Here is a 22,017-nt window from a genome sequence, read left to right as displayed (position 1 = left end):
GTTGTGAAACAATTTCCACAATGTCTTAATTGTGTACCAAACACGTAACTCAGATATTCATCTCTATGATCATATCATAGACATTTTATCCTCTTGTCACGACGATCTTTCAACTTCTCTCTGAAATTACTTGAACCTTTCAATAATTCAAACTTGTGTTTCATCAAGTAAATATACTCAGTATCTACTCAAATCATCTGTGAAGTAAGAACATAACGATATCCACTGCGTGCCTCAGCACTCATTGGACTGCACACATCAAAATGTATTACTTCCAACAAGTTGCTTTCTTGTTCCATTTCATTGAAAACGAGGCCTTTCAGTCATCTTGCCCATATGGTATGATTTGCATGACTCAAGTGATTCAAAATCAAGTGAGTCCAAACGATCCATCTGCATGGAGTTTCTTCATGCGTATACACCAATAGACATGGTTCGCATGTCTCAATCTTTTCAAAAACGAGTGAGTCCAAAGATCCATCAACATGGAGCTTCTTCATGCGTTTTATACCAATATGACTCAAATGGCAGTGCCACAAGTAGGTGGTACTATCATTACTATCTTATATATTTTGGCATGAACATGTGTATCACTACGATTGAGATTCAATAAACCATTCATTTTAGGTGCAAGACCATTGAAGGTATTATTCAAATAAACAGAGTAACCATTATTCTCCTTAAATGAATAACCGTATTGCGATAGACATAATCCAATCATGTCTATGCTCAACGCAAACACCAAATAACAATTATTTAGGTTTAACACCAATCTCGATGGTAGAGGGAGTATGCGATGCTTGATCACATCAAGCTTGGAAACATTTCCGACACATATCGTCATCTCACCTTTAGCTAGTCTCCGTTTATTCCGCAGCTTTTATTTCGAGTTACTAACACTTAGCAACCGAACCGGTATCTAATACCTTGGTGCTACTAGGAGTACTAGTAAAGTACACATTAATATAATGTATATCCAATATACTTCTATCGACCTTGCCAGTCTTCTTATCTACCAAGTATCTAGGGTAGTTCTGCTTCAGTGACCGTTCCCCTCATTACAGAAGCACTTAGTCTCGGGTTTGGATTCAACCTTGGGTTTCTTCACTAGAGCATCAACTGATTTGTTGTTTCTTGAAGTATCCCTTCTTGCCCTTTCCCTTCTTGAAACTAGTGGTTTCACTAACCATCAAAAATTGATGCTCCTTCTTGATTTCTACTTTCGCAGTGTCAAACGTCGCGAATAGCTCAAGGATTATCATATCTATCCCTGATATGTTATAGTTCATCACGAAGCTCCAGTAGCTTGGTGGCAATGACTTTGGAGAAACATCACTATCTCATCTGGAAGATTAACTCCCACTCGATTCAAGTGATTGTAGTACCCAGACAATCTGAGCACATGCTCAACGATTGAGCTTTTCTCCCTTAGTTTGTAGGCTAATAAACTCATCGAATGTCTTATACCTCTTGACGTGGGCACGAGCCTGAAATCCCAATTTCAGCCCTTGGAACATCTCATATGTTCCGCGATGTTTCAAAAATGTCTTCGGCACCACAATTCTAAACTGTTTAACATTACTGAAATATCATGTAGTCATCAAAATGTGTATGTCATATGTTCACAACATCCGCAGACGACGTTCGAGGTTCAGCACACCGAGCGGTGCATTAAGGACATAAGCCTTCTGCGCAGCAATGAGGACAATCCTTAGTTTACGGACCCAGTCCGCATAATTGCTACTATCAACTTTCAACTAAACTTTCTCTAGGAACATATCTAAAATAGTAGAACTAAAGCGCAAGCTACGGCATAATTTTCAAAGTCCTTTTGACTATGTACATGATAATTAAGTTCATCTAATGAACTCCCACTTAGATAGACATCCCTCTAGTCATCTAAGTGATACATGATCCGAGTCAACTAGGCCGTGTCCAATCATCACGTGAGACGGACTAGTCATCATCGGTGAACATCTTCATGTTTATCGTATCTTCTATACGACTCATGTTCGACCTTTCGGTCTGTTGTGTTCCAAGGCCATGTTTGTACATGCTAGGCTCGTCAAGTCAACCTAAGTGTTTTGCATGTGTAAATCTGGCTTACCCCCGTTGTATGTGAACGTTAGAATCTATCACACCCGATCATCACGTCATACTTCGAAACAACGAACTTTCGCAACGGCGCACAGTTAGGGGGAACACTTTCTTGAAATTATTATGAGGGATCATCTTATTTACTACCGTCATTCTAAGCAAATAAGATGCAAAAACATGATAAACATCACATGCAATCAAATAGTGACATGATATGGACAATATCGTTTTGCTCATTTTGATCTCCATCTTCGGGGCGCCATGATCATCATCGTCACCAGCATGACACCATGATCTCCATCATAATGATCTCCATCATCGTGTCTCCATGAAGTTGTCTCGCCAACTATTACTTCTACTACTATGGCTAACGGTTTAGCAATGAAGTAAAGTAATTACAGGGCGTTATTCAGTGACACGCAGGTCATACAATAAATAAAGACAATTCATATGGCTCCTGCCGGTTGTCATACTCATCGACATTCAAGTCGTGATTCCTATTATAAGAATATGATCAATCTCATACATCACATATATTTCATTCATCACATCCTTCTTGGCCATATCACATCACACGACATATGCTGCAAAAACAAGTTAGACGTCCTCTAATTGTTGTTGCAAGTTTTTTTACGTGGCTGATATAGGTTTCTAGCAAGAATGTTTCTTACCTACGCCAAAACCACAACATGATATGTCAATTGTTATTTACCCTTCATAAGGACCCTTTTCATCGAATCCGATCTGACTAAAGTGGGAGAGACTGACACCCGCTAGCCACCTTATGCAACAAGTGCATGTCAGTCGGTGGAACCTGTCTCACGTAAGTGTACATGTAAGGTCGGTCCGGGCCGCTTCATCCCATAATACCGTCGAAACAAGATAGGACTAGTAACGGTAAGCATATTGAACAAAATCAATGCCCACAACAACTTGTGTTCTACTCGTGCATAGAATCTACGCAATAGACCTAGCTCATGATGCCACTGTTGGGGAACGTAGCAGAAATTCAAAATTTTCTATGCATCACCAAGATCAATCTATGGAGATTCTAGCAACAAGAGTGGGAGAGGATGAGCATCTTCATACCTTTGAAGGTCGCTAAGCGGAAGCGTTACGAGAATGCGGATGATGGAGTCGTACTCGCGATGATTCAAATCGCGGAAGATCTGATCTAGCGCCGAACAGACGGCGCCTCCGCGTTCAACACACGTACAGACCAGGGACGTCTCCTCCTTCTTGATCCAGCAAGGGGAGAGGAGAAGTTGAGGGAGAGCTCTGGCAGCACGACGGCGTGGTGGTGGTGGAGCTCATGGTTCTCTAGCAGGGCTTCGCCAAGCACTATGGAGGAGGAGGAGGTGTTGAAGGAGGGAGAGGATTGCGCCAGGGGAAGGGTTACGGCGTCCCTCTCTCTCCCTCACTATATATAGGGGGAAGGGGGTGGAGGAGGCGCCCTAGGGTTCCCCTAGGGGGCGGCGGCCAAGCAGATTGGATCTCCCTAGGGAAAATCCTAGGGAGACTTACCCCCCAAGCCAAGAAGGTGGAGGATTGCCTCCCAAGCCAGGTGGAGGCGCCCCACCTCCCCAAGCAACGTGGGAAAGGGTGTGGGGGGCGCACAACCCCTTAGGCCATGTTCGGTTGACAGGGTTGTGGAGGGGTTTTGACAGGGATTGAGGTGGATTAAATCCTCTACAAGTCAAATCCCCCCCAAATCCCCTCCAATCCTCTTAGGGCAGGGTGTAACCGAACAAAGCCTTAGTGGGCTTGTTTTCCCCATCCCCTTGGCCCATGAGGCCCTGCAACACTTGCCGGGGCCCCCAAAACACCTTTCGGTCATGCTGGCCTTAGCCTGGTACCCCCGGAACACTTCCGGACTCCAATACCCTTCGTCCAATATATCGATCTTCACCTCCGGACCATTTCGGAACTCCTCGTCACGTCCAGGATCTCATCCGGGACTCCTAACAACCTTCGGTAACCACATACTATTTCCCATAACAACTCTAGCGTCACCGAACCTTAAGTGTGTAGACCCTACGGGTTCGGGAACCATGCATACATGACCGAGGCGTTCTCCGGCCAATAACCAATAGTGGGATCTGGATACCCATGTTGGCTCCCACATATTCCACGATGATCTCATCGGATGAACCACCATGTCGAGGATTCAATCAATCCCGTATACAATTCCCTTTGTCAATCGGTATGTTACTTGCCCGAGATTCGATCGTCGATATCGCAACCTTGTTCAATCTCGTTACCGGCAAGTCACTTTACTCATTCTGTAATGCATGATCCCGTGACTAACTACTTAGTCACATTGAGCTCATCATGATGACGCATTATCGAGTGGGCCCAGAGATACCTCTCCGTCATACGGAGTGACAAATCCTAGTCTCGATTCATGCCAAACCAACAGACACTTTCGGAGATACCTGTAGTGCACCTTTATAGCCACCCAGTTACGTTGTGATTTTTGGTACACCCAAAGCATTCCTACGGTATCCGGGAGTTGCACAATCTCATGGTCTAAGGAAATGATACTTGACATTAGAAAAGCTTTAGCAAACGAACTACACGATCTTGTGCTATGCTTAGGATTGGGTCTTGTCCATCACATCATTCTCCTAATGATGTGATCCCGTTATCAATGACATCCAATGTCCATGGTCAGGAAACCATAAACATCTATTGGTCAACGAGCTAGTCAACTAGAGGCTCACTAGGGACATGTTGTGGTCTATGTATTCACACATGTATTACGGTTTCCAGTTAATACAATTATAGCATGAACAATAGACAATTATCATGAACAAGGAAATACAATAATAACCATTTTATTATTGCCTCTAGGGCATATTTCCAACAAGCCCACCCTTTGATCATCCCAATATCGCCCATTTCTTTCTCTCTCTTGCTTGCATTAGATTTTGCTACTATAATTGATTGCTCTTATTCTAATGCATAGCCTACTTTTGTACCTGCTATTGTTACCTACCTGCTTATCCTAAACTGCTTAGTATAGGTTGGTTGGTGATCCATTAGTGACCCCCACCTTGTCCTTATCGCCATGCTTCATCATCGACAACTCGATCAACGTGATCAGCGACCAATGCCCGACACCTCACATCACTTCACCCCCTTAGTTGTACGACTCTGGATAGTTATTATCGAGTGCCGATGGTGATACCTCGCAACGCATTTCTGATGATAACTCTATAGTGTAGCTATTCGGTCATGGTCATCGAGGGTGATTCCTCCTTCACCACTCCCGATATGACTCTGTCGTGCAGCCCCTCAAGTGTGGACCTGAAGGGTGATTCCTCCTATGTTCACCTTGATATTACATCGAGTGGAGTCCACCAAGGGTGATTCCTTGGGGTTTCCCCCGTGATGTTTGGACACACGGTTACCTTGACTTTACTTGAGACCATTGTTGAAGTCGGGTCAGCCCTGAGGGGTACCCGCGAATTGATGTGAAATTTGGGCGGGCCCGGAGAGCACCGCGAGATAATTATGTGGCACAGCCGGGCATTCTGGGCCCTTGCCTTAAGTCCACGAGAGGGGGCGATGGTGTCAGATCGATCGTGAGTCTCTGCTCATCTCTGCAAGTTACTAATTAACTAATGGTTTGGGTATTTGTTCAGAGTTGGCCTCTGGCCTTTACGCACTAACGACCATGCGGGAATAGTTATGGGCCTCGGCGTCGCAGTATCAGCCGAAGCTTTGTCAGATGTCCAGTTCGGCATTGCGGCACGGTTGGGCCGGCACCACAAAGGTGGTGCCTAGGTCCGCCCCGCATGCAATGACCCGGAGTGCAACGGGCGATGGGCCCAAGACCCTGGAGTGCTTAGGATGTAGACCGGCGGGGACCTCTCTACTGAGGCTAGGTAGGGTTGCAACATGTTGATCTTCCGAGGCCGGGCATTGACTCAGAAACGTGTGTCCGGCCCGAGTAATAAGCGTGTTGGGTAATGTGGTGCACCCATGTAGGGAAGATTATCTATTAATAATCGTGTCCACGGTGACAGATGTTCAGACTTGTATCCTGATCTTTTACAATTAGAAATGGATACTTGAGATATGTGATGGATATGTTGGCTCGGGGATTGCTTTCTCGCGGGGATTCGAGGAAGGATCTCTGGGCATTAATATTACAACATGCTTGTTAATATAAACTGTTGTTTTGTACTCTTCAAAATGCTGCAAAATGCTCGGAGCTGCTTGAAGATGCTAGTCTTCGATAGGCTAGACCTTCCTCCTCTATTCTGGCATTCTTCAGTTCAGTCCACAGACACAACCCTTCCATTTGATACTGATGCATACTTAGTATAGATCTGATGCTTGTGAGTACTTTGGATGAGTACTCATGGTTGCTTTGCTACTCCTTTTCCCCCTTTTTCCTTCTTTCTGGTTGTTGCAACCAGATGGTGGATCCCAGGAGCCAGATGCCATCGCCGATGTCTGCTACTACCCGGAGGGTGCCTACTACTACATGAAGACCACCGACGACCAGGAGTAGTTAGGAGGTCCCAGGCAGGAGGCCTTGCCTCTTCGATCGTTGTAGCTTTTGCGCGAGCCTTATTAAGGCAATCTTGTTTAACTTATGTTTGTACTCAGATATTGTTGCTTCCGTTGACTCTTGTGTATTGAACTTGTATTCGATCCCTCGAGGCCCCTGGCTTGTAATATAAAGCTTGTATTATTTTATTTTGTGTCTAGAGTTGTGTTGTGATATCTTTCTGTGAGTCCCTGATCTTGATCGTACACATTTGCATGTATGATTAGTGTATGGTCGAATCGAGGGCGTCACAGCCATGGCTCTGAATCGTGTGGCATGTTCGACTTCGGGACCCCTTCTGTTGGTAGGGGTGATGCGGCCAAAGATGATGGGGATTGGGTTGGGCAACATGACCTGCTAGATCTGGCTGGCTCTACTCCCCTGTCAGGGGCCTGGTCCAACCTCCCGGCCTGTCTTGCATCTCCCTAACTCTCTGGCATCATGGATGTGCAGCCGACGGGTGCTGTGACCCCCCCCCCCCAGTCCCAGCAGCAAGTAGTCTAAGAAGAAGAAGACATCGGTTCGCAAGTTCTCGGCAAAGAGCTGGGCCACCTCTGGTTCTAAGCAGCAGGAGGCTGGGTTCTGTCGGAGGCTAGAGGCGGACCTCGGTGCGGTGGCGGGTGGCTTCTCAGGTGGAGACACCTCCTCCCTGGCAGCCAGGTCCGCGGCTACGCCGTTGCGGTCCCCGGTTTCGATGGCCAGGAAGGGCCTCCGTCGTCAGAACATAGCCTTCCCCATCCAGGAGCGTGTGGAGCATCGGGCTGCGGCCAAGGATCTTTGCCCGCCAAGTACATCTATCCCCTCCTCTCCTATTTGTTTGGTACTTCCTTCCATGCTTGATTCCCACCTCATCAACATTCTTTCTGACATCGGGGTTGAGTTTGATCGTAATAGTGGCTCTCCCTCCTCCCTTCTGTCTGTGATTCATCTTAATGAGCAAGCTCAAGCTGCTCTGGGTAAAGCTAAGGAGGTTGTTACTGTGGCGGCAGCTCCCGATGTAGGGGAAGGTGCTGGGGTTGTGGGGAGGGTGGTGGCCTTCCTCCCACCATGAACAAGAAGGGTAGAACCAGCAGAGCTAAAGTGTGTGTGTGTGGATCCGAGTCGGTTGAGCCTCCGTATCGAAAACCTCTCGTTCAGATGAAAGGTGTTTTTTGGAATATTTGTGGTTTCGGTGCTAGGGGTGCCGTGACAAAACTCATGACTTGGTTCGTGATGTTAATGTTGATTTCGTCGGTTTTATTGAAATGTTCAAGGCCTCTTTTTCTTTCCCAGAGTTAGCCTCGATTATGGGTGCGGATCGGTTCTTCTGGCATTGTCTTCCTACTTCTGGCCACTCGGGTGGCATTCTGATTGGTGCTAGACTGGATGTTTTTGACTTTGTGGCTTTTGATCATGGTATTTTTTTGGGCTAGTATGGTGGTTTGCCACAAGAGTCTTAATGTGCTTTGGGAGATCATGTTTGTTAATGGCCCGGCTGACCACTCATTGTCTTCGCTCTTCTTGGATTAATTTGTTGCCAAGATTGATTCTTGCGGTATTCCCTTGATTATCGGTGGTGATTTTAATCTTTTGCGATCTCCTGTTGAGAAAAATAACTCTAACTACTCATGGTCGTTGGCGGACGCTTTTAGCGATTTTATTGCGGAGTGCGCGCTCCATGAACTTCCTAGGACCAGATCGCGTTTCACCCGGTCAAATCACCAGGCGAATCCCACCCGTTCGATGTTGGACCGTGTTTTTTCCTCGGCTCCCTCGGACATTTTGTTTCCTTGCGCCTCTCTTTCTGTGCTGCCCCATGCCAGGTCAGACCACTCCCCCCCCCCCTCATCTTGGACTTGGGTGTTTCTCCCTCTGTTTCTGCTTCTAGATTCCAATTCGACGCTTCTTGGCTCTTAGTAGATGAGTTCTTTGATTTGGTCACGGTCAAGATTGTGTCTCTTCCTAACTCTCAACAGATCTTTTGGCCATATGGATGATTGGCATTTTGTTCTTACCACCTTGGGAAATTCCTTAGGGGTTGGTGCCACAATTGTGCGGCTGATGCCCTTGGATGTAAACAGGGTCTGTTGGGGGCAGATCTCGTTGTTCGATGTTGAGGCTGATTCTTCTGGCCTCTCGTCTGCTGGTTGGAGCCATCAGTACGATCTTGAGGGCTCTCTCATGCAACTACACCAGCAGGCTGAGATTTACTGGAAGCAATGCGGCATGATCAACTGGATTCTTAAGGGCGACTCCCCAACAACGTATTTTTTGCTATTGCCAATGGCTGACGGCGTAGGTGGTCTATTGACAGTTTGCTCATTGATGGTGATAGGGTTGTTGACCCACATCTGATCATGGAACATATTATCAACTTCTTCTCTTGTTTGCTAGCCGCCAGGCCTGCCTCGGGCTTCATCTTATCCCCTAATCTTTGGACCCAGGATAGACTCTATCAGACAATGAGGACGTGACACTTATGATCCCTCTCTCTATTGAGGAAATTGAGATGGCCATGAGCTCGGCCAATGTTAATTCGACCTCGGGCCTGGACGGTTTCTCGATCCCATTCTTTAAGTGTTTCTAGCCCTCCCTCCGCTCTTTGGTTTGCAAGATCATCCAAGGTTTCTGGCTTGGCACTGTTGATATTTCACGTGACGTCCTTACTCTCATCCCCAAAGTTAAGGGTGTTGAATGCATCTCGCAGTTTCGCCCTATCGCCTTGATCAATAATTTTGTGAAGTTTCATGCTAAAGGCATGGCGACTAGGCTGACCCCTGTTGCTCACCACATTATTAGCCCTTCCCAATCTGCTTTCATTAAAGGCAGATTTATTTTAGACGACATCCTCTACTTAAATGAGATTGTTCATGACCTAAGGAAGAGGGGCACCAGGGCCATTATTCTCAAACTCAACTTTGAGAAAGCTTACAATTCGGTTAGTTGGAATTTTTTCCGCCACGTTCTTCTTGCCTAGGGTTTTGACCCTCGTATAGTTCATAGACTCATGCAGCTGGTCTCTGGTGGCATTACAGCAGTGGCTGTTAATGGATCTGTTAGAACTTTTTTTGCCAATGGTCGTGGCCTTAGGCTGGGGGATCTGGCTTCACCTATTCTATTCAATTTTGTTGCCGATGCTTTATCATGTATGCTTTACACGGCAGCCTTTGCCGGTCATATCTCTCCTGTTATCTCTCATCTATTTCCCCAAGGCATCACTCATCTCCAGTATGCAGATGACACGATCTTTTTAGTGGAGTTGAATGATTCCTGTATTGCTAATCTCAAGTTTATACTTCTCTGTTTTGAAGCTTTGTCGGGGCTCAAAATCAACTTCTCTAAGAGCGAGGTTATTGTAACAGGAGTACATGAGGCCGAAGCGTTGCGGGTCTCCCAATTGCTCAATTGCTCTTTGGGAGCCTTTCCCTTCAAATATCTGGGTCTCCCTATATCCCACTGTCGTCTATGTTCTAAGGATTTCAAAACTATGGTTTCTAAGGTGGGGAATAGAGTTTTGTCATGGCGTGGCAGATATAATACTTCTGCTGGCAAAGTAGCCCTCATTAATTCCTGCCTCTCCTCCCTACTGATTTTCACTATGGGCTTCTTCAAACTTTCTAAAGGCACACATGCGGGCTTTGATAAACACAGAGGAGCCTTCTTTTGGAATTCTGCAAATAACAAACGCAAGTACAGATTTGTTAAATGGGACACTATTTGCAAACTGAAAATCCTTGGGGGGGGGCTTGGGATTGTCAACACTCAGGTGATGAACACATGCCTCATTGTGAAATGGTGTTGGATAATTATGACTGCCAACCCAGGCACCCTATGGTTCGATTCTAAAAGGTAGGTACTTCCCAGTTGGCAGCCCCCTGTTTGCCTCGGCGATCAGGGCCTCGCAATTTTGGAAAGATTTAGTCAAAGTTAGGGAGATGTTTCGTCTTCATGTCAAATTCATGCTCAATGATAGGGCCTCGACCCGTTTTTGGTTGGACTAGTGCACTGGGGACGCTCCCCTTGTGACCTCCTTTCCGGTTTTGTTTTCTTATTGCTCTAATCCTGAGATCTCAATCTCCGAGCTCTCGCGCAATAGCTCTCGCGCCACCACCTCCGCACACAAAAGATCCAAGCAGGCTAACTTGATGTCTTCTCCGTCCGTTGGCGCTTTGTCGTAGCTGCTTGGATCTTTTGTGTGCGGAGGTGGTGGCCTGCGTGAACCTATGCTGTTTTCGGGCCTGCATGCCGATTAACTGTTGTCTTATTTCGTTACCCAGTGTGGGGTGCTTCGTGTGACTTTGGGTGGTCTGTGTTGGTACGCTGGATGTTGACTCTTTTCGTATGGCTTTATTTATAAAGTCGGGCACTCGCCTTTTCTCTAAAAGACATAACATAAACTGATCTGATACATCGAAAGACAAAGACAAAAACAAAGGAACAAAAAAAACACAAAAATGTAGTTCTCTAAGAAATGATGAATTTGGAATTTCTGCCCGTCACTATTTTTTTACCAGAGGCCACACATACGTACTAGCCTTCCTCGCGTGAGAGCACAACCTAGCTAGTTATAGTAGTATATTCTGATGAACACATCCTAGAAACTACACACAAGTGTTGGACTTCATAAATATATCTTCTATGTGTAAGTTTTTATCCATAGATCAACTAAAGCTTAATTACGATACGAGGTATGTGTACATATATGAAGTTAGTGTTTATTTAATCTCTGCATGAGGATGATGAGTAAAGGCGTAGGCATGTCTATAATTCGTGTAGTTTTTTATATGAAGAAAAATAAAACAAAATAGAAATTAAACAAATCAAAATAATGAAATTTCTAACAAAGGATGAATTAGTCACATTGGTATTATTATTATTTTTTGCGATGAGTGACATTGGTATTACCCTTTATGAAAAAAAATGAAATGAATAATGACAAAATTTTCTCACAATTAACGTGTAAACTGCACTTTTTTTAATATGCAAGAATATTTTTCTAAAAAGGAAGTTTCCTAAAATTAAAAGAATAAGTAGCTCCCTCAAAGGAAAAAAAATGAAAGAAGAACCAAAAAACAAAATAATGAGGTTTTTTTTAAGGAAGAATGAATTAGTGCCATTGGTATTACCGTTTAAGAAGAAAGAAAAGGAAAACACTAAAACAAATAATGACCATATTTCTACACAATTTACTCAGAAATTGCATTTTTTTAATATGCAATAATAAGCATATGATAGTGGAATTGTTCCCAAAAAAGAAATTTCCTAAAACTAAAACTAAATGGTATTACCCTTATGGAAGAAAGAAAATGGAACAAAAACTAAACTACATCAAAATAATGAAGTGTTCTAAGGAATAAAGAATTAGTCGTATTGTTATTACCCTTTAAGAAAAAAACAAAAAATAAATCAAAAAGAAAATAATGAAGTTTTCTAAGAAAAAAATGAACTTCCTTTGGTATTACCCTTTAAGAGAACAAAATAAAAAAACAAATAATAAGAAAATTTACGCATAGTTTACATACATCCGAAGAAGGAATGAACTAGTGGCATTGGTTTTTCCATGAAATAAGAAAGAAAATGAAATAAAAAATAAATTAAAAACAAACTAATGAAGTTTTCTGAGAAAAAATGGATTAGTGGTTTTGTTATTACCCTTTAGTTAGAAATAAACAAAATGAAATATGAAATTAATGAAGTTTCCTAGAAAAGGATGAATTAGTGGCATTTCTATGACCCTTGAAGAAAAAGGAATTGAAAAGTAAGAAAACAATAATGGCAAAATGTGCACATGATTTACACAGAAATTGCGCTTTTATATAATATGTAAAAATAAGCATATAATACTATGATTTTCTTTGAAAAGGAGGATTGCTAAGAATGAATGAATTAGTGAGATTGGTATTACCATCAAATAAAAAATAAAATGGAATAAAACTAAATCAACATCAAAATTATGAAGTTTTCTGAGAAATAATAAATTAATGGTTTTGATATTACCCTTGTAGAAGAAAGAAAATGGAATAGAAAATAAAAAAAATAGAATAATGAAGTTTTCTAAGGAAGAATGAATTAGTGGCATTGGTATTACCTTTTAAGAAGAAAAAATATATAAAAACAAATAATGATATTTTCACACAATATAAACAACAAATTGCGCTTTTTATAAATTTGTAAGAATAAGCATATGGTAGTGGAATTTTTACGAAAAAGAATTTCCAAAGAAGAAATTAATTAGTGGCATTTCTTTTAACCTTAAATAAGAAATAAAATAAATAATAACTAAAATAAATGAAAATAATGATTTTTTATAGAAAAATGAATTACTGATATTGGTAGTAACCTTTAAGAAGAACTATTATAAAATAAAAACTAAAAGAAAATCAGAATAATGAGGTTTTCTAAGGAAGAATGAATTGGTGGCATTGGTATTACCTTTTAAGAAAATAGAAATTTAAAATAGTAAAACAAACAATGACAACTTACAACTTTTGCACACACTATACAATTTTGTTTCTCAAATATGCAAGAATAAGCATATAAAAATGGAATTTTTGAAGAAGAATTCTAAGAGGAAATGAATTAGTGCCATTGATACTACCCTTAAACAAGAAATATAATAAATTAATAATCAATTTTTGTAAGGAACAATGAATTGGTGCCATTGGTATAATCTTGACAAGAAGGATAATTAAGGAAAACTAAAAAAACTTGCACACAAATTAGCACTATAGTAGCAGTTATTGCAGTATGCAAAAACAATCATATAATAGTGTAATTTTCGCACATGTTGCAAAGTATTTATGTGTATACATTTACACACACCCAACATCCCAAAATACCTACAAAAATATATGAAATAGAAACCAACTAATAAAGGAAAACAGGAGAAACGCACAAAAATTGAGAGAGAGGGGAGGGTTGGGCGGTATAGATAACAGGCTTCAACCCATGAGTAAATCGACTGATCCAAACGGGTGGTTAGTCAAAAAGAAACAGCCCAAAATCACGAAATCACTAGTTAGGCTGGTTGTAATGGGAGTATCATATACTAGTATCATGCATATGATAGTAGTGTATGATACTCCATCCGTAATGCAAAGTATCATATGTTGGTATCATAGAGTACTACATTTATTATCATGCATGACACAAAGTAGCACATCATTTAATATGATACGGTATCATGATATGATATTTAAGCATCTCTTTCTTCATTTAATTCTATGCCATCTCGTCAAAATTGCTTAGTTGTCATGCATGATACTACCTATGATACTACCATTACGGACAGCCTTAAGGAGTACTCGCTGTAAAGATCACCCCCACCTCCCCGGGTTGCGACAAGTGACGCTCTGCATGTGTGCCACTTGTTGCAACCTGTGAGTTTTCCCTTTTTCGTAGACTCATTTATTCAAAACGTTTTATCTCTTGATCGTGCGTCCAAATCTTGAACCATTTTCACCGTTGGATTCCTCGCGTCGAGATTTTCAGAACTACATCCCATGTTGATAGGTTTTGAAGATTTTTTTTCATGAAAAAAACCCGAAGAAAGAAACGAACCGGGAACACAGATTTTTTCCCTTTCCGAAAGAGGCACGCGTCGTGCCACTCGCAAAATCACAACCGTGCCTCTCGTGGAAGCAAAACCGTGCCTCTTGCTGGTTTCCGAGGAGGAACGGCCATGGCTCTTGCGAAAGCACAACCATGCCTCTAGCGGGAGCAAACCCGTGCCTCTCATGAAAGAAAAAAACCCACATAAAACGCGGTTTTTTCGTTTCCGAGAGGCACGGCCGTGCCTCTCGTGAAAGCACAACCGTGCCTCTCACGGAAGCAAAACTGTGCCTCTTGCGGAAGGAAAAAAACAGAAAACACGTTTCTTTTCCGTTTTCGACAGGCACGGTCGTGACTCTCGCGAAAGCACAACCGTGCATCTCTCGGAATCAGAACCGTGCCTTTCGGGGAAGAAAAAAACAACAGAAAATGCGTTTTTTTCCGTTTCCGAGAGGCACGGCCGTGACTCTCGCGAAGCAAAATCGTGCCTCGCACGGAAGCAAAACCTTGACTCTCGTAAAAGGGAAAATAAAAGAAAATGCGTTTTTTCATGAAAAAACATATTTTTTCGAAATATTGTTTTTTGTCCAAAAGTTTAGCAAGACCGGTGGAAAACCCAAACGTCGAAACCCCCCGAAAAAACCCGTTTAAAAGGCCGAAAACGCGTGCGGAAAAATAAAAAAAATTCAAAGAGAACGTCCAGACCGCGACATGTGGCAGACGGCTGGGAGCGTGCCAAAGAACGCTGATCGTTATGAGGATCTCGAAGGAGCGCTCGTTAATTAGTTGCTCTCCCAAAACCAACATCAAGCTAGGAATAGACGCAAAAAAATAGACAGAGGCATAGCCAATTTTCAGGCGACTTGCATATATACTTAGCTAAATTGATTCTATCCACCTAGCATCTTAAAAACCTGTAGGGCGAGAATCATGCTGACTATGAACGATGCCACGTCAGCACGAAATGCAAGCCTGACATACCCACATTAGGGGACACATGGGCAAGACGTGTCAGCGTGGCTCATTTCTTAAATTACTTGGATTACTACATGAGCACTTCAGAAGTTGGAGCGATCAAAGCAGAGTGATCTCTAGTTGATTTTCTTTTATTGTTTTTGACTAGATCGCGACTTGATTTTTACTACTCCTACACTACACAGGTCGTCCAGTTGAGAACGCACCCTGCCCTGCCGTCTGCTGCAGTAGTGCAGTTGTACATCGTGCAACAGCAGCAGACAACGGGTCGTCCCCTACCCAAGGCATTGAATTCTCTCTCTGGCCCTCGCGTCGTACTTGCAAGAATGCAGCGCATCATGCGTCTTCAATGCGGTGCCCTTCCTCTGCCCGTCAGCTCGATCACTTATTATCGGTGCCCTTTTTCCCCCACTCTCGTTGTTCGCAGCAGCAGGTGAAAATCCGAGGCATTTATGACCCTCCGGCATCCCCTTCCGCCTATAAATCCGCCCCCGCATTGATTGCCCACGTCCCGTCTTGCTGCTCTCCTTGTCTGTGTCGCCAATCGCCCAGTCTCCACTCTCGCTGCCTACTACTCCTCCTACCCCGGTGGTGGATACGTCGGTCGATCTAGTCGACGGCGGGCGCGTCCATTTCGTCGTCGGTTGTGGTGCGCCGGCGCCATGGGGAGGACGCCCTGCTGCGAGAGCAGGCAGGGGCTCAAGAAAGGGCCGTGGACGCCGGAGGAGGACAAGCTCCTCGTCGACTACGTCCAGGCCAACGCCCCCGGCAACTGGCGCATGCTCCCCAAGCTCGCCGGTACGTGTCTTGCCGGCCAACAGCCATTCCATGCATGCGCTCTTCCTACTTCGTAGTTCCTTTCTACGGCCCTTTCTTCAGCCATGCCGCACGGATAATTTGTTTGGTTGGGCGATTTGGTTGAGGTGATGAGGGCGCATGCGTGCAGGGTTGAACCGGTGCGGCAAGAGCTGCCGGCTGCGGTGGACGAACTACCTCCGGCCGGACATCAAGCGCGGGCCCTTCACCCCCGAGGAGCACAAGTCCATCCTCCAGCTCCACGCCATTGTCGGCAACAAGTGAGTGCTCCTCCTACTACTGTTAACACATTTCGTGCTACTACAGTATAAGTACGTGCGTATCTTTGCACGTATTATATTGAATGAGGATGCTCATTGAATGATCAACGAACGATGCCATTTATTAAGTCACTGCGTCTCGCTGACCATGTGCATCCAAAGCCGACGCTCTGACGCTGTTCTATCGTGGTGGTCGATCTTCTCAACCAGGTGGTCCATGATCGCGGCGCAGCTGCCGGGCCGGACGGACAACGAGATCAAGAACTACTGGAACACCAACCTCAAGAAGCAGCTCCGCCAGGCGGCGCTCGTCGGCGAGCAGCACCCCGCCCTGGCCAGCCCAGGCGCCTCTGTCGGCGCCGGCTGCCTCGCCGCGCGCCACACGGCCCAGTGGGAGACCGCCCGCCTCGAGGCCGAGGCGCGCCTCTCCATGCTCTCCACCTCCGCCGCGACCACCAGCGTGACTGCCTCCTCGTCCTCCTCCACCGCCGCGGCCGGGGGCGAGCACGGGGCCGACGCGCCGTCCGACGTCTTCCTGCGCCTCTGGAACTCCGAGGTCGGGGACACATTCCGCCGCAAGTCGGCGGGCTCGGCACCGCGCGAAGGGTCGGCGCCACGTGAAGGGGCGCAGCCAGCAGCGGCACCGTTGCCCCCGCCCGGGGACGACTCGTCGGCAGCGTCCAACGTGACGACGGCCGTGACGGCGGAGGAGTACCAGGTGTTCCTGGACATGGCGGCCGAGGAGCTGGGCCTGTTCCACGGCGGGTTCTCGCTGTACCCGCCGGCGGACGGCCTGTTCGCCGAGTTCCAGTGAGGCTAAGCTAGAGGTTTGTAGCTCGCCTAGCTAGCAAAGCTAGGGGTTTCGTAGCTAGCTAACGTAACGTACGAAGCGCACTATGCATGCGTCCGCGTACGTACATACGTGTGTGTGTGGTGCACATGACTGTGCAGGTGTCCATGTCGTGTGTTGCCGTGGCGTGTGTACGTATATGTACCGTGCAGTGTAGCAAATGTGCGCGTCAGTGTGTACGACTGTACGTGGGTGATGGCAGGGTTCTCTAGGGCAAGTGTTTTTTATTCGACTGCTCTAGCTAGCCAGGAGTCTAGGACAGGACACGGCAGGACGTCTGCCGATGCTTGCCGTGGACTTCTCGAGCCCTCTTTGGTTTATTGTGTTTGTGTACGTTTGCTTACTTTTCAAGTGGTGTTAAATCTTCAAGGGTACAACTGCGACAACACAGCACGCCCAGCTTCGACAACATTTCTGAACACCCGCCACGATCCAAGTACACACCCTACCATGCCGTGGGTGTACATAATCCATACACGGACCCTGAAAAAAGTTGCACCGTCCGATCTTCATCCAACAGTTGAAAAAAGCTCTGGCGCTGTTCATCTTCAGTCTCCACCTTCTTCATCACATAGCCGTTGGCCTCCACCCCCACAGCCGGCGGCTATCGCCACCCCGCCGTCCCACCACGGCCGTACTAGTCATCCTCTTGGCCATCCCTCTAAGCCCTGCACAGCGATGAACAACTCCGACGATTCCCTGCATCCCACCCTCCAGCGATCCCGTGCACCCTCCCCGTAAAATAGATAATGGGTCCGTTGCTTCCTCACAAGATAGATCATTGGGCTGCTGCTTCCTCCTAAGAGGATTCTTCTTCTCCGGTGAGGTCTGACACGCCCCAAAAAAAATGGCTGGCGCATGAAAAAAATTCAGCCACATGAGGAATAGCAAAATCAATAAATCTACAGATCAGTCATATGTGATGCCCGTGTCTCTACTTAGAGCATCTTCAACCCAAACCCCACTCTCCCAGTACACCCGGCGGATAGTGTTCGGACCAAAATACGCCACTCAACCAAGTCCTATAACGTCAGAGTCATCAAATGTTCATCCTTGTCCGGCCTCCTCCATTTGACAAATTAAGATGAACAACAATTTAACCATTCATTTAAATAGTTACCAACAAAAGCACGTGATGTTCATCGAGTTTTATACATCCAACGATCTAAAAAACCCAGTTTAGTTGTCAGTTCCAAAGACCTCAAGTTTCAGCCTCCTTTTCATCATCCTTTTGCGTAAAAGTATTTCTGCGTGCTAACATGGAACTCTTTCATCGCATTGAGATTCAAGTTCGCCGCCTTCACGAATAGCATCTTTCATGCCTCGGCTTCGGCCTTGATAGCAATCTTTGTCTTCTCGAGTTTGAACATGTTATTTTGCATGTCCATGAACATGTCGAACCTCTCCGCCTTTGTGTCCTCCTTTGCTTCCTTCTTTTTTACCATGATGATCTTGAACTTCTCCATCATCTTGGCCGTCATCCCTTCTCGCTTCTCTTTCCCCACCTCCCACTTTCTCCCACGGTTCATAGGCACATGGGTGTCCGGAGCATGCCCTTCTTTTGTTGGATCACCACCTTTATCTTCATTGACCATGGCAGTCTTTAGGGAGTTGGAAATGGTGTCAAGCCACTTGCTTTGCACATTCAACTTCATCCAACAATGCCAAAATACGAAGTGCTTCTTCTCTGTCGTCTTGTGCTACAATGTGCACGCTCGTGTGGACTATCAAAGGAAGAAAAGGACATGGTCAACAAGTTACAACATTGACTAAATCAATCAAATGACCAACACATAGAGAAACAAGCCAAATATTACGAGCTCGAGGAATGACGCGCCACTTGGACAGTGGGTTTGCACTTGTTTGTATGAGGCGCAAAGCTTGTTAATGGCCTCTTGAATGATGTACCATCGATGGGTTAGTGAGTTCAGATAGTGATTATGGATCATGCCCTTGTCTTCCTTTGCTAGCTCGTGGTTCCCCTCTTCTTCTTTGGGCCAGCACCCTTGGCCATGTTGAGGAACGCGGTAATTTTAAAAATTATCCTACAGTCAAGCAAGATCTATCTATGTGATGTATAGCAACGAGAGGGGAGAGTGTGTCCACGTACCCTCGTAGATCGAAAGCGGAAGCGTTTCAATAACACGGTTGATGTAGTCGAACTTCTTCGCGATCCAACCGATCAAGTACCGAACGTACAACACCTCCGTGTTCAGCACATGTTCAGCTCGATGACGTCCCTCATACTCTTGATCCAGTTGAGGCCGGGGGAGAGTTTCGTCAGCACGAGGCGTGGCGACGGTGATGGTGAAGTTACCGGCGCAGGGCTTCGCCTAAGCACTACGACGATATGACCGAGGTGTGTAACTGTGGAGGGGGGCACCGCACACGGCTAAGACAAATCTTGGAGTGCCTTTGGGATGCCCCCTGCCCACGTATATAAAGGAGGGAGGAAGAGGAGGCCGACCTAGAGGGGGCGCGCCAAAAGGTCCTACTTGGACTCTCGGTCCAAGTAGGATTCGGCCCCCCCTTTCCTATTCCAACTAGGAGAAGGGAAGGAGGAAGAGGGGCGAAGGAAGGAGGCGCGCGCTGCCCCCTCCTAGTCCAATTCGGACCAACCAATGGGGGGGGCACCCCTTGAGGCCCTTCTCTCCTTTCCCATATGGCCCATTAAGGCCCACTATTTCCCCCGGCGAATTCTCGTAACTCTCCGGTACTCCGAAAAATACACGAATCACTCGGAACCTTTCCGATGTCCGAATATAGCCTTCCAATATATTGATCGTTATGTCTCGACCATTTCGAGACTCCTCGTCACGTCCGGGATCTCATCCGGGACTCCGAACAAGCTTCGGTCATCAAATCACATAAACTCATAATACAAATCATCATCGAACGTTAAGTGTGCGGACCCTACGGGTTCGAGAACTATGTAGACATGACCGAAACATATTGGCTCCCACATATTCTACGAAGATCTTTATCGGTCAAACCGCATAACAACATACGTTGTTCCCTTTGTCATCGGTATGTTACTTGCCCGAGATTCGATCGTCGGTATCATCATACTTAGTTCAATCTCGTTACCAGCAAGTCTCTTTACTCGTTCCGTAGTGCTTCATCCCGCAACTAACTCATTAGTTACATTGCTTGCAAGGCTTATAGTGATGAGCATTACCGAGAGGGCCCAAAGATACCTCTCCGATACACGAAGTGAAAAATCCTAATCTCAATCTATGCCAACCCAACAAAACACCTTCGGAGACACCTGTAGAGCATCTTTATAATCACCCAGTTACGTTGTGATGTTTGATAGCACACAAGGTGTTCCTCTGGTATTCGGGAGTTGCGTAATCTCATAGTCAGAGAAACATGTATAAGTCATGAAGAAAGTAGTAGCAATGAAACTGTAACGATCATAATGCTAAGCTAACGGATGGGTCTTGTCCATCACATCATTCTCCTAATGATGTGATCCCATTTATCAAATGACAACACATGTCTATGGTCAGGAAACATAACCATCTTTGATTAGCGAGCTAGTTAAGTAGAGGCATACTAGGGACACTCTGTTTTGTCTATGTATTCACATATGTACTGAGTTTCCGGTTAATACAATTCTAGCATGAATAATAAACATTTATCATGATATAAGGAAACAAATAATAACTTTATTATTGCCTCTAGGGCATATTTCCTTCAGTCTCCCACTTGCACTAGAGTCAATAATCTAGTTCACATTGCCATGTGATTTGATGTCTACTACACAACCTTCTTCTTGTAGACGTTGTTGGGCCTGCAAGTGCATAGATTTGTAGGACAGTAGCAAATTTCCCTCAAGTGGATGACCTAAAGTTTATCAATCTGTAGGAGGCGTAGTATGAAGATGGTCTCTCTCAAACAACCCTGCAACCAAATAACAAAGAGTCTCTTGTGTCCCCAACACACCCAATACAATGGTAAATTGTATAGGTGCACTAGTTCGGTGAAGAGATGATGATACAAGTGTAATATGGATGATAGAAAAAGGTATTTGTAATTTGAAATTATAAAAACAGCAAGGTAACAAGTGTTAAAAGTGAGCGTAAACGGTATTGCAATGCTAGTAAACAAGGCCTAGGGTTCATACTTTCACTAGTGCAAGTTCTCTCAACAATAATAACATAGATAGATCATATAACAAGCCCTCAACATGAACCAAAGAGTCACTCCAAAGCCACTAATAGCGGAGAACGAACAAAGAGATTATGGTAGGGTACGAAACCACCTCAAAGTTATTCTTTCAGATCAATCTATTCAAGAGTTTGTACTAGAATAACACCTTAAGACACAAATCAACCAAAACCCTAATGTCACCTAGATACTCCATTGTCACCTCAAGTATCCGTGGGCATGATTATACGATATGCATCACACAATCTCAGATTCATCTATTCAACCAACACAAAGTACTTCAAAGAGTGCCCCAAAGTTTCTACCGGAGAGTCTAAAACGTGTGTCAACCCCTATGCATAGGTTCATGGGCGGAACCCGCAAGTTGATCACCAAAACATACATCAAGAGGCACATGATATCCCATTGTCACCATAGATAAGCACAGCAAGACATACATCAAGTGTTCTCTTAAAAGATCAATCCGATAAGATAACTTCAAAGGGGAAACTCAATTCATCACAAGAGAGTAGAGGGGGAGAAACATCATAAGATCCAACTACAATAGCAAAGCTCGGGACACATCAAAATCGTGCCATAGAGGAAACAAGAGAGAGAACACGAGAGAGAGAGAGAGAGAGAGAGAGAGAGAGAGAGAGAGATCAGACACATAGCTACTGGTACATACCCTCAGCCCCGAGGCTGAACTACTCCCTCCTCGTCATGGAGAGCGCCGGGATGATGAAGATGGCCACCGGTGAAGGATCCCCCCTCCG

At 45.0% G+C, this 22,017-nt stretch overlaps 1 protein-coding gene across 1 annotated transcript; it reads left to right on the top strand.

Moving 5' to 3' along the window:
* The first annotated feature begins 15,585 nt into the window (after positions 1 to 15,585).
* On the top strand, positions 15,586 to 17,463 carry LOC123041640 (transcription factor MYB17). Its single transcript, XM_044464227.1, has 3 exons — positions 15,586 to 15,961; positions 16,110 to 16,239; positions 16,450 to 17,463. Exons 1-3 carry the CDS (start codon positions 15,826 to 15,828, stop codon positions 17,051 to 17,053), a joined length of 870 nt encoding a protein of 289 aa, XP_044320162.1. The 5' UTR covers positions 15,586 to 15,825; the 3' UTR covers positions 17,054 to 17,463.
* The last annotated feature ends 4,554 nt before the right edge of the window (positions 17,464 to 22,017 follow it).

The sequence above is a fragment of the Triticum aestivum genome, chromosome 2B (genome assembly GCF_018294505.1).
Source record: "Triticum aestivum cultivar Chinese Spring chromosome 2B, IWGSC CS RefSeq v2.1, whole genome shotgun sequence".
Classification (NCBI taxonomy): Eukaryota; Viridiplantae; Streptophyta; class Magnoliopsida; order Poales; family Poaceae; genus Triticum; species Triticum aestivum.
The sequence above is the reverse complement of the archived record's forward strand: the minus strand, read 5'-3'. Positions and strand labels throughout refer to the sequence as shown.

Coding starts and splice junctions, on each gene's coding strand:
- LOC123041640 (XM_044464227.1), top strand. CDS start 15,826: ATGGGGAGGACGCCCTGCTGCGAGAGCAGGCAGGGGCTCAAGAAAGGG. Junction 15,962..16,109: donor CATGCTCCCCAAGCTCGCCG/GTACGTGTCTTG, acceptor GCATGCGTGCAG/GGTTGAACCGGTGCGGCAAG. Junction 16,240..16,449: donor CACGCCATTGTCGGCAACAA/GTGAGTGCTCCT, acceptor CTTCTCAACCAG/GTGGTCCATGATCGCGGCGC.